General features: G+C 54.5%; 4 protein-coding genes across 4 annotated transcripts in view; 1 reads left to right on the top strand and 3 right to left on the bottom strand.

Annotated features, from left to right (window-relative positions):
- Positions 1 to 215: 215 nt before the first annotated feature.
- Positions 216 to 1203, bottom strand: NGA_0195900 (arabinogalactan protein; the record flags this gene model as incomplete). The annotated part of the gene is made up of 3 exons (XM_005854590.1): positions 656 to 1203; positions 417 to 546; positions 216 to 323 (listed from the first exon to the last, which is right to left on the bottom strand). The coding sequence occupies exons 1-3, from the start codon at positions 1198 to 1200 to the stop codon at positions 216 to 218; spliced, it is 783 nt and encodes a 260-aa protein (XP_005854652.1). The 5' UTR covers positions 1201 to 1203.
- A 1110-nt stretch (positions 1204 to 2313) lies between these two features.
- NGA_0195700 (uncharacterized protein) lies at positions 2314 to 3599 on the bottom strand (the record flags this gene model as incomplete). Its single annotated transcript, XM_005854588.1, has 4 exons — positions 2314 to 2555; positions 2845 to 2944; positions 3159 to 3275; positions 3450 to 3599. 4 exons carry the CDS (start codon positions 3597 to 3599, stop codon positions 2314 to 2316), a joined length of 609 nt encoding a protein of 202 aa, XP_005854650.1.
- Positions 3600 to 5678: 2079 nt separating this feature from the next.
- Positions 5679 to 6257, top strand: NGA_0196200 (uncharacterized protein; the record flags this gene model as incomplete). Its single annotated transcript, XM_005854592.1, is given in 3 exon segments — positions 5679 to 5805; positions 5979 to 6226; positions 6243 to 6257. 3 exon segments carry the CDS (start codon positions 5766 to 5768, stop codon positions 6255 to 6257), a joined length of 303 nt encoding a protein of 100 aa, XP_005854654.1. The 5' UTR covers positions 5679 to 5765.
- A 5253-nt stretch (positions 6258 to 11510) lies between these two features.
- The window catches only part of NGA_0195800 (arabinogalactan protein), a gene marked incomplete at both ends in the record, with an annotated part of 723 nt that continues 707 nt past the window's right edge, over positions 11511 to 11526 (bottom strand). Inside the window, one exon of the mRNA XM_005854589.1 lies at positions 11511 to 11526. This exon is cut by the window's right edge and continues 707 nt beyond it. Coding sequence (XP_005854651.1) covers positions 11511 to 11526 — 16 coding nt within the window.

Here is an 11526-nt window from a genome sequence, read left to right as displayed (position 1 = left end):
GAGAGAGTAAGAGGCGCCGTGAGCAAACTCCCTGACACCCACGATGGAGTTCACCTGCTCTTGTTTACGGTCCTCGTTTTATTTAGATTTCGGCCCTCTTCTGCTCCTTCCCACAAGCATCTGCACAGGTTTACTACATCCTCCTCCGTCCAACCCTCTTTCCCGCCCTTCCCAAGCCCCTTCCTTCTTCGCACCCCTCATTTTTCCCGCTTCCTTCACCGCCCTGAGGAGAACCCGCTGTAGGCTGGCGGGTTGAAGGAGGAGCCAGAGGACGGGGGAGGGGCAGAGGCGTGCGGCATCGGATTCGTATACGTCGCTGTGGCCTGTAAGAAGGAGGAGGGAATACCCGTTGACAGAAGACGTGGATTAGTGTATGGTAGCGACAGGAGCCCGAGCCAGGGGCTATGTCTTCAAACTTGGTGTTCTTCCAGCGTCCCCCACGTGCAACGTTTCCCCTCCTTGCCCTTTTCCTTCCCCACTCCTCTCGCCTTTTCTACCCCTCCCTCCCTCCCTTCCTCCACCCCTTCCTCCCTCCCTCCCTCACCACTGGCGCGTCCACCAGCACCCGCGAGGGGTCGCTTGGGTCCATGTACCCTCCTCCCTCTACGCCGGGAGCTACCGCCTGCGCGACGGGCAAATTCCCTCCCCCCCATACCAGGGCTGCTGCTGCTGCGGTGCATGTGGTTGCGGTTGCGGCGGTTGTCCGTGATGTGGCTGTTGTTGGGGCGTTCGCAATTGCTGCGCTGGTATTGCCTGCCCTTGCGCCTCCCTGTGCAATTGGTCCATAAGACGGAGCAAGGTGGGGATGAGGACTGTGGTCCCCCCCGCGATAAAAGCGGCTTTCCATTCCACAGGGGCCGACGCCTCCAGGCAAGAAACCGGCGTCACTTTGCCTTGCAGATTGTTCGCGCCAAAAATGGGTTGGTTAAATTTCACGTCCACGATGCCGCGCAGGGGGACGTCGAAAGAGGCAAATTCCGGGCCGCCGGGAACCGGGCTGGCCGTTGGTTTGGTGGCGATGAAAAGCAGGCGGATGTTGGTGAGGTGGAGGCGCCCCTTGGCCTTACACGTGGCCTTGCTCTGTCGAGGGGGAAGCCGGCCGAGGGACAGCGAGAACTCCACATTATCTGCAGTGACTAGGAGGCCTTCGCCGGGGTACCAGGAGGGAGGGGCGCTGGCAGGACAGGGGTTGAAACTCATCGATCTACAAGGAGGAGGGAGCGTGGGCAGAAAGTGAGCGCAAAGGTCACGCACCAGCGTGCACTGTAGCCACGCGCACGTGGAACACTGAGCCATGGCAGGAAATCTTATCATGGTGTACCATGGGAAGCAGCAAAATGTGGGAGAAGGGGATACATCAATTCAATCTACTTGACTCTTCGCATGGGGTGCCAAGGGGAGAGAGGAGGTTTAAATAGCCAGCACTCCTTTTAAGGGCGAAAAATGAATTGTCCTATAGCATGTCCGAAAGTGAGGATGCTCCCAGTAACAAACGAGACATATGTGACAAAATGAAGCGGAGTTGCTTTGTGGCGTTAACGGAACGCATTCAATCAAGTCTTGTCGACGAGGCAGCATGTCGGGTGTTATAGAGCGGTTGTCATTCATGGCCAAGCTGTGACTACCTTTCGCGAGCTAACAAAGCCTGAATTCATGTCTACTGAAGCACAGGGGTCTGAATTCGGAATCAGGTATTGTGATTGGCGAGTCTCGCTGCTGTTCTTACTAAGTAGAAGCGACACAATCGGCCCATGGCCTGGAACGGACACAGCGACCGTCATGAATAAAGAGTATTTGAGGCATGAAAGAAAGCTGACTAGCATTGCGATGTACTTTATGACTCCGTGCTGAGAAAAGAATTGGATCTGGACGTCTGAGGTGTCATGTCCGCTTCTGATGCTTGAAAGCCCTCGTCCGTGCGTCTCGCAAACCAGGTCATCGCCTCGGTTGGAAGAGAAGGGGAGGTTCTTAAAGCGATTTTCACAATTTCCATTGCCTATTTTATTTCAAAGAGTTGTTTTCGTTGTCCTGCTTTTATGAGTCCAATTAAGATGGCCTGCAAAGCCAGCTTTTCCTCGGCTTTATTCTCCTTCTGATGTTCAAAGACAAGCAGTCGTCTCGTACGAGTACGCTAAATCTTGTATGTACACCTGTATAGATACAATCCACTAGAACAAGATCCGAGGCTTTCATCGTACAGAATATACGACAAGCGTCCTATTCTTCCCTCTTTGGAAAGCCAACAATGTCCCAATCGCCTTCCACACCGCGCCTCTCTTCAACAGGGCACCAGAAATCTTCCCTCCACTCCCCTCACACACTCGCCGTCCCAAAATCCAGCGTGGTCTTTCCCTTTAAATTTGTCTCACATTCTGAGGTCAAATCCATCACGTCCTTGAGGACCGTCTCGGGGGCTTCCATGTATTTTCGGGCAATAGGGTCCTCACTGAAAATCGAGTCCCAAAGCTCCGGTTCTTCTCTTTGCACGGTTTCCCGCGCCTCTTTGAGGATGGAGGGCTCCTGACCGTCGAAGCCCATTTCATTCAAATCGATTACTGTAGGGAAGGGAATGGAAAAATGGAAAATGAGAACGAGGGCGAGAATCACGGCGGGATATGCGGTAAGGGGATCGCCTCTCGAATGCCTCGCCCGACGTGATCGGACGTCGGCGAAAGAGGCAGAGATGAATGGATTCTGAGATTTGTCCACGCGAGATTTTTCCCGGCCTTTGCTTTCCTTCTCCTTCCCGTCCCCACCTCTAGCCCCTCCTCCCTCGGGTTTTAGTAGGACCAGTCTGTCCCTTCCTCCAAGGTCCCCCCCCCCCCCCCTCCCTTCTGCACTTACAGCCCCCTAGCTCTCGGTCCAGGATATACTGCTGGAGCTCAAGCTGTGCCTCTTTTTCCCCTGCTTGCAGGCGCGCGATCAAGCTTACCCATTCCGGGTCCTACAACATGTTGTCGAGGGGTACGGGGAATGAGGACGTAGGAGAGGAGGAGGACGACGCGGGCGCGACGCGGACACTGCAAGAGAGCACGCTCATCACACCTCGGAGGAGCGCCGGGCCCGATCAGAGGCCTTGGACACTTCGAATGCTAGAAAAATACGAAGCAACTGAGCAACACAAGTTAAAGTAGGATCAAGTTGGAGGGTACGCCCACCTGGAGGTTGGAGTAGTTGAACATGAGCGTGGCCATGCCCTCGGGGTCGCGGACGGCTTCGATCGTGGCTAGCACCTTCAGCATGGCGTTCTTGAAGGTCTCGACGGCGTCCACGCCCTGAATGCGAGGAGAAATAGGAAGGCGATTTTTGAGCGTGAGACGGAGCGCTGGACTGATGCGTCGGCTGCACGATGCCCCGCAGACCGGCCACCTTCTGGGTTTGCTCGCGTGCAATGACGGATTTCCCGCCCCTTTCTTCTTGCTTTCCACCTCTCCGACATGACCACGTACATCTTGAGGTGTGAGAGCCTCCTTGCTGAAAAGAGGACGGAGGGGCTTGAAGGCCTTCAAAAAGGGCGTCTGATCTCTCAAAAACCGGAAGACAACAGGGTCGGACCACGTCGCTTTTAATTCGTCCACGTGGGCCTTGTTCGTGAGCATCCCCTCGCGAAGGACCGCAAACACGTCCCCGGCAAAGGCTCGTTCGGCCAAGCTCCACTCCCAGTCCGCCAAGGGGTCGAAGAGGGTCTCTTTGAGCACGGACAAGTCCCCGTTCGCGCTCCCTAACGGTGGGACCAAGTTTCGATCATTCCGTCGTCCTCCCGCTGGTCTTACTGTGCTGTCAGTCGGCTCCTGGACAGATTGTTGAGACTCGAATTTGTTGAAGATGCCGGCTTTTCTGTTGCAAGCTGCCAGATGTATTATGCTTAGCACCAGGAGCAATCGGCAAACGTGACGCATACCTGTGGGAACGAAGGTGACGAAGACGGAGCCGTGCGTCAGTTGTTACCAGTGTGACCCACTCTTGAGAATAGTCAAGTTAATGTTGGGTCCTACTTGGCCTCATACAGTTCAAGACCTCAATTGAAGCGTCCTCCTGTCTCCGGAAACACGATACAAGCATCCAGCTGTGCGCTCCTAAGAAACCCACTGAAACATCTTGTCTGTTTCAAGTCGTGTACATGATGACGTGCTGATCATATTGGTAAAGACCGTGAGACTGCCCGTATACCGACCGACGTTCAGTGGGCTTTCGGAGTTCAGATGGTTTGTTGAAAGCGATCATGCATGGTTTGTTTCGGTTCAGGCACTAAAAATGCAGACCCTCAGCCTTCTTTTATGCTTGATAGTGGTCAAGAGCTGGCCATCTGACTGAAAGTCTCCATGTTTTTGCCTCCACCACCATACTCCTGGCCTCCCCCCCCGGCATTTCCCTTGGAATATTCCTGAGAAACTCATCATGCGCAGGATTAAAAAGTCCAGTTACGCACGATATTGAATAGCTGGGAGTGAAATGGTAGACCTTTTCCGATGAAAATCGGCAGATGCACGGCGCGTCTTGAATCGTGTGGCCCTGGTGCTAAAAGGCATGACAATTCATCCAACATCATTCGTCGCGTGGAAGAATTTGAAAAGTGGGCGACTGGGGTAATATGACAGACGTCGCATTTGACTTATGGCCTACCAAAAATCCTCAAAAATTAACAAAATACCATACTACAGGGATGGATCATTTTGCTGTGTCGAATGTCACCCCCGAGTCGTACATAAGTGACAGCTTTTGAAGGGCTCCTGCCCCGTATTTCAGCTTGTTGGGACATTGAGTGAGCGATGCCCAACGTCCACAGGCCATCACTAGCGGATGAGAATAAAGATGACCCTGGGGGCAGGAAGCCCTTGACAAGGCGCATCATTTTGGGGATCCTGGTAGCATGCGTGCTTGTGAGCGGTATCGTTCTGGGTGCCGTCTTTGGCTCCCGAGCTGCTGCTCCAAAGAAGCGTCGTCCTATTGCCATAGAGGATGTGACATACTCCATGGTGACGGAGGGGCTATTGCCAGCAGTCTTCAAGCCAACGACTCCCTCCAAATTAATTTCACGCGTTCAGAATGACACGTTTCAAGGGAACTCAACGGGGACGAGGTCTCAAGCGGATGAGATGAGCAATAGCAATTTTAACAGCAAGCCTGAATCCGTTTTCGGTAAAGCATACGAGGGTTTAAAGAGGCTCGTTGGTCTACCGCCGTCCAGTTCCCTGCCCAAATTCGACCCCAAAGCCATAGTACTGCCCGAGGGCGCCGTGGCAGTCCCGTCTTGGCGGGCGTTGGGGAATGCTTCGCTCTTGGAGGGAAACGCCCTGGCCAGCGGCCGCATCGTGTGCTACGCGATGACAGGCGAGGACGTCCTGCGCATGGCGAGCATGGAATACGGAAGCCCCTGCGAGGTGATCATCTTGACAGAAGACCGTTTCACCCCCTACAGCATCCCTCGCACCATCAACGTCTCCCGGCCCCTCCTCCTCCTGGGCCGGCCCATAAACTCCCCGGTGCTGAATTGCACGAACAGAAACCCCCGCTTGATCGACGTCTACCCAGGCGCCCGTTTGGAGACGCGCTCCATCACGCTGGTGCGTGGTTTTGGCTGGCAGGCGGGGCCGGACAAGGAGATCAACATGGCGGTGGGGACCTTGGTCCGGGTGCAAGTGGGCGCCTTCTACACGGCGGTGGGCTGCCTGTACCGAGAGCGGAATAACACGCGGGCCTCGTTCGAGAGGGAGGTCCGTCAAGTGATAGACCAGCCAAACACTCGAACTCGGACTTTCGGGCAAATGTTTCTCGTGGTTGGGGGGCGATTGCACCTCACAGGATGTAAGGAACCGCCCCCCTTCCCCTCTCCACCTCTACTTCCCCCTCCCTTCCCCTCCCATCCCTTCTTAATCATACCCGCGCGTCATCCGTCCTTCTCTGCAATGCCTGCCCACAGCATTTTATCCATCCTTCCAGAGACCCCTCTAACCCTCCCCCCCCCCCCTCCCACGCAGGCCGCTCTTTCCGCTTCCGCCCCTTTGGAAGCGCGGTCCTGAACGCGATCACCATTGGCCGCGACATCAACGTGGTTGCCGGCTACGCGATCCTGACGGGACCACTCACCATGTCGTCTGCCCTCTTTACTGGCTCCTACTGGGTCTCGGGCTCACAGGGATTGGCCATGGGTGGCGTCCTCATCTATGTGGGCGGCCGCAACGTGGGATCGAACCTATTACAGTTCCAGGTGGGGTGGGCCATGCAAGTGGGCACCTTCGCAGGGATCACGGCCCTGATCGGCTGGAGCCACGTGGCCACGAATCTAGTCCTGTACCGGACAGCGGGGGGACAGTTCGGAGGCCTGACCGGCGTCTACTACCTGACGGGCTTCCTCCAAGGGCGGGCATGGGGGGTGGCGACTGTCTTTGGAGCAGGGCAAACCTACGTGCAGGCCGCGGGGATGATCATTTGGCAGGGTGGGGCCACCTTTGCCTACTCCATCTCCCAGGCCTTTTTCGGCGTGGGAGGCTCGACCTATATCGGGGCGGGGACAGGCATCTTCAATGGGATCCCACAGATGAGGGCCTCTTTAACGGCCTCCTCGAGTGGCTGTGGATTTTACAATTTCGTGGGTGCAGGGTCACTTACACACATATACTTACCCTCATTTAGTGTGAATCTTGTCAGATTCATTACCGGTATCGCCACGGATTTTTTCGTAGGCATGGGCTGGGCGAACAGCATCAACAACACGCGATTTTCCTTTCAGCTGGCCAATTCATATTTCGGCACTGCCTCGCAGGCCTTCGTGGGCATCGGTGGAGCTGTCTTTATCCGAAGCTATATCGTCACGAAACGCCGGTACAATTTTGCCGGCCCCAGTCCATTCAGCATCGTCGTTGGGGGCACCGGCGCCATCTCTTCCGAGACCCGGGGTCAGAATTTCTTCATTAGCAAGTACGGGATCGCCAGGTTCATTTTCAACAAGACGACCAAGTCAGTCACGCAGATATCCACGCCCAGAGCGCAGAAGACCCTGTCGCCCACGGCCTTGAACCCGAGGAAATGGAAGCGCAAGATGGCGGGGATTGGGGGGCACCGGAAGGCTCAACGCGGAGTCGAAACTGCTGGTCCCAGCCAAGCGGGCGCGACCACCATGGGTGGCTGGCTGAAAGAGATAGTGGATGCGACGGGGGGCCTGGACCCATCGATTGCGAATAACAACAAGGTTGTGGTGGTGCAAACGACGCTGTTGGAGGGCCGCTCGCACAGCTTTACGGCCCCCCACCCCGACGCCTTCAAGTCTCCCGAACTCATAGGCCGGTGGGGCGGGTACGCGAAGATCCTGGCCGACGGACTGGTAGAGATCCAGGACAAAAAAGCGCAAGAGAGCACCCGCACGCTTGGAAGGGTGAAGGGCGGCTCGGGCGGGTATCAGCCGGGATTGGTCTCTGCGAACAACTCGGAATGCTTCCTGTGTAGTGTCCACCCGGGGCGTACCCTTGACCATGTAGGGGGCCCAGACGCGTGTGAAACGAGCGAGGCTTGCGACGCTGACAATCCTGTGGATGCCTATGTGCAAGCTCAAGGCCTCACGAACTTGAACATCATGCCGCCCCCGGGTGCCTTGCCTGGAGTGTCGGGATGGGCCAATGCGTCCTTGGCGGACACGTGGTTGCTCTGGAGCGAGCTTGTCGTCTATTGCCAGCATCGGGACCCTGGCGAGGACGACGCAAGCATCGAGAGGGATTGCCTGACCAAGGAGTATGTGACGGAGGTGCTCAAAAGCTTCATCGCTCTGAACGCGACCGACGGCACGGAATATCAGATCACCTTGAGCCAGGGCGGCCTCCATCCGGTGGCGACCTTGTCTACCTTCCACCTTGAGCACGAGGACTCAGCCATGTCCGAGTTGCGATCGCGGCTGGCCCCAGCGTGGAACCCGGATTGCCAGGGATGGACGAAATTCGACGTCCAAGTGACCGCGAGCGAGTCCGAGGCAGAACAGCACCTGCTGGATGTGTTTGAGGAATTTTACGAGGACCCCACGGACCTGAGGTTGACGTTGATCGAAAACTGGGATCCATCGGAGGACATCCAGCCCTGCGGCGCGGTGATGACCGAAAAGGCAGAACATCGTTTCCCATCCATTGAGACCATGCCCGCCTTCAGGCCCTCGTTGACCGGTTCCCTCGGCCCCGACGTGACAATCGCGGACGGCGTTTCTATCACCCCCCCAAGGACGCTCGTACCAGGCGAGACCTACAAAGTTTACGTGCAGAATTTCCCTGCAGGGACCAAGATAATTCTCAAGCTGCTGGCGGGGCTCGAGCAAGATGGACCCGTGGTCGACACGATCGAATCCTTCGACGATGATGGCATTTCTGAACTAGCGTGGACCGCGCCCAGGGACGTAGATTTCTCTCCCAAAAAATACTACCTGCAAGCCAGACCCGCAGCCTTCCCAGTCCTCTTCGGAAATTCCCAAGTCTTCTCCTTCCAGGACGTGGCCGACGCCCGCAAACCGCGGAGGCGGATGTTCGACTTCGCGGATGTGTAGCGAGACCACTCATACAGACAAGCGCAATCATCAGCGCAGGAAAGGGGTGTGGATCAAAGCCTGGCTTGGACATTCCCCTCTTTATTTAGGAATTGAACCGGCGTTGCGTGGACGTCATGAATGAGAACGGAGCTGAATAAAATACTGATTGAAAAGTGATGAAAACACCCCATCGACGATACGAAATAGAGCTTTAAAAGCATAATAGGAGATTGAGCAGTCTGTGACTGCGTTGTGGCAGTCCATCTTCCCTTACGGCCCCGGCGGCTGACGAGAAGAAGTTCCAGACAATTGCGCGACCCCAGAAAAGTAAGCCTGACCTGACTGACAGTAGTATTTGTCGTCACAGGGGTATGTTCGCGGACTCAGGGTTTCTCGCGAAGTAAAGTGATGCATCAGAAGGGAAAATCTGAATGACCCATGACCTCTGTGTAGGGGGCCAAGGCGCCATGAGGTATTTGTATCTATCTTTAAACCGATGCGAAAGCGAGCCATAAAAAGGAAAAAAAGCAAAGTAGTTTTTGTCACAACAATGTCCATGTGCCGTGCGTCTTTGCTGCACATTTATTCATCACCTGTGAAACGCTATCTGAACATCTGTACACTTCTCGTGCTATCTGGCACGAGAAATAATTACAACGTCCTGAGGCCACCGACATCGGAAACGACTTTTCCCGACCCCTCTCGCTGGGCTGCCTGTATTGCGTGATGGCTGCCAGGATCACGCGTGGAGTCTTCATCGCGTTCAAAACATACTTCGATAGCCCTCCCGAGAAATTTCATGCATCTCACCCCTACGGCCCAGGCGTGCGTAGAGGGCTGACTTCTCCTCAGCGAATCGGATGGCCATCCTCTATCCATAGGTCTTCCTCCTCATCCTCCCATGGCTCACGTGGGTGGTCAAAAAGGTGGCGGGCCAGCTGCGTCAACGTGCAAAAGGAGCAGCAGAGACTCGCGAATAAGTCCGACCGCAGGTCCCCCTGAAATTCGCATGGTCGAAAACAATCTCAGTGAGGGACATGGCTTGATCATTAAGCTCTGCGCCACAAAGTATGACCCATCCCTGAACTTACCGGGATCGAAAACTGGGTCCGGGCGCGGCCACGTAGCTGGTAGAGGATAAAGACTGACAGGAGAAAGTAGGCAAGATTGGAGAGGCCTCCGAATATGGCGTTTCTGGGAAAAGGTAGGAGACCAACCAATAGGATTAGGCTCAGATTAGATGATGGTCTTCAGTGTCTGCTTTGCCGGCTCCTCACCTTGGCAGGGTTGCGTACAGAAAACAGGAGAACATCCACAGGCCCAAGGTTAGGGACACGACCTCCTTGTAGCGCAAGCAATACTGCACGCGTTGGGCCACTTGACCTGATCAGGGCATTTGAGTCGAATACGAATGAATATTAGTCATGACATGAGGTTTTCATAAGCCTAAGGCATCGACGAGAGATAGGCTTACCAAGAAGAACGCAGTGGAAGATGGAGCCCATCAGGCCTGACAAAGAAAGAGGTATAGACGACGTTTATAGATCATGTCAAAGCCATTTTTCGAGGAATATACTAGGTGTATGATGTATTGATACTTACAAGATGGGACACATTTCTTGTGCCAGTCGCAGAAACCATCCCTCCATCGGCCTCGAGGCGGACTCGCGGAGGGAAAAATACGACCACAGGAGGACGAGGCTGGCTTTTGCAAATGGTCCATATACAGAGGGGTAGCCTCAATTATGACTTGGGAGAGAGAAGATTTATCCTCTGCTTGGATGCACTGTATTGCGATCGCAGGAAATGCAAGGTATTAATGTGACGATAATGAAAATGGGCCGTCCTGGCATCGGCGGGAAACGTGTTTGAAAAAATAATCTACCTGCTTGTCGTCAATGGAGCTGCTCTTCCATTCATCATGGTATCTCGTTGGTGCACGAAATGTTGTTTCGATCTTTCCTTGGTCAGCTTCTGTTGTTTTTTTCCCTCGCTCCATCCTGTCCTCTTAGGGGGTAAGGAAGGGTCAGGGTCACCGCGGTGCCTTGAAGGAGAATGGGCCGTGCATGGTCGACAGCACGCCTCTCGGACATGCGATCAGACAAAACTAATGAAGATGAAGCCTACCACGCATGTCTCCATGTAGAAATATATGTCATTGCATGAAAGTTTTTCATCGGAAGGAAGCAACAGCAGAATCCATAACCGTAGTGCGCTTCTCTTCCCTTCTACCTCCCACTTGTTAAAGGTATATATAATGAATACCATAACCTATGTCGTTACCTCACCAAAGAAATCGCATCTGAAACGAATTCATTTCTATCACCTTAAGGCCCGTAACAGTTGTTCTTTTCTTTTTATGTGATTTCCCCCGACGTGTTCACGGTTTCTTTCTCCCCATAACAGCCACCACCCCGAAGGCGAGGGGGTGGAAAGACGTGTCCATGCCTGCATCTTGCATCATTTTGAGCACCTTCTCGGGTGGTACCTGCAACGAGATCGAAAAGGTATAAGGTTTGTGGGTAGGGTAAATACTCTTGCTTTTGGTGAAGCTGTACGAATACATGTGCATTTTCGCACGTCTGCCAAGGGCGATTAACCAGGTGAGCGATCGATCACCTTCACTTGAGACCCACCTCCAATTTTTTGTACTGCGACTTTTTGAATGTCCATGGTGCGGAGGCGTCGGGACGGGTATAAAGAAGGTCATTGATGAGAACAAAGCGGTCTTCCTGAGATTGTACGGAGCAAAGGGAAAGGAAGTAAAGACGCATCCGTGAGCATACTGAGAGCGTATGGGCCGACAAACAGACGCAAACAACCACGCCTCTCCCCCTCCACTGCCAAGCCTCGCCTTGTCTCTGCCATCCAGACATGTCTCCTGAGCCTCCTCGTACTCAAGGACGCAGGTGAAGATGTTGTTCTCGTCCGTGCGACAGGGCAAGAAGCGGTCCGTGCCCTCTAGGTGGCGCGTCAGGTCTCGGAAGTGGACTAGAAAGTGGGGAGATTAGGGAGGGAATTGG

The sequence above is a fragment of the Nannochloropsis gaditana genome (assembly GCF_000240725.1).
Source record: "Nannochloropsis gaditana CCMP526 unplaced genomic scaffold scaffold451, whole genome shotgun sequence".
NCBI lineage: Eukaryota > Eustigmatophyceae > Eustigmatales > Monodopsidaceae > Microchloropsis > Microchloropsis gaditana.
This window is presented reverse-complemented; position numbering and strand designations above follow the sequence as displayed.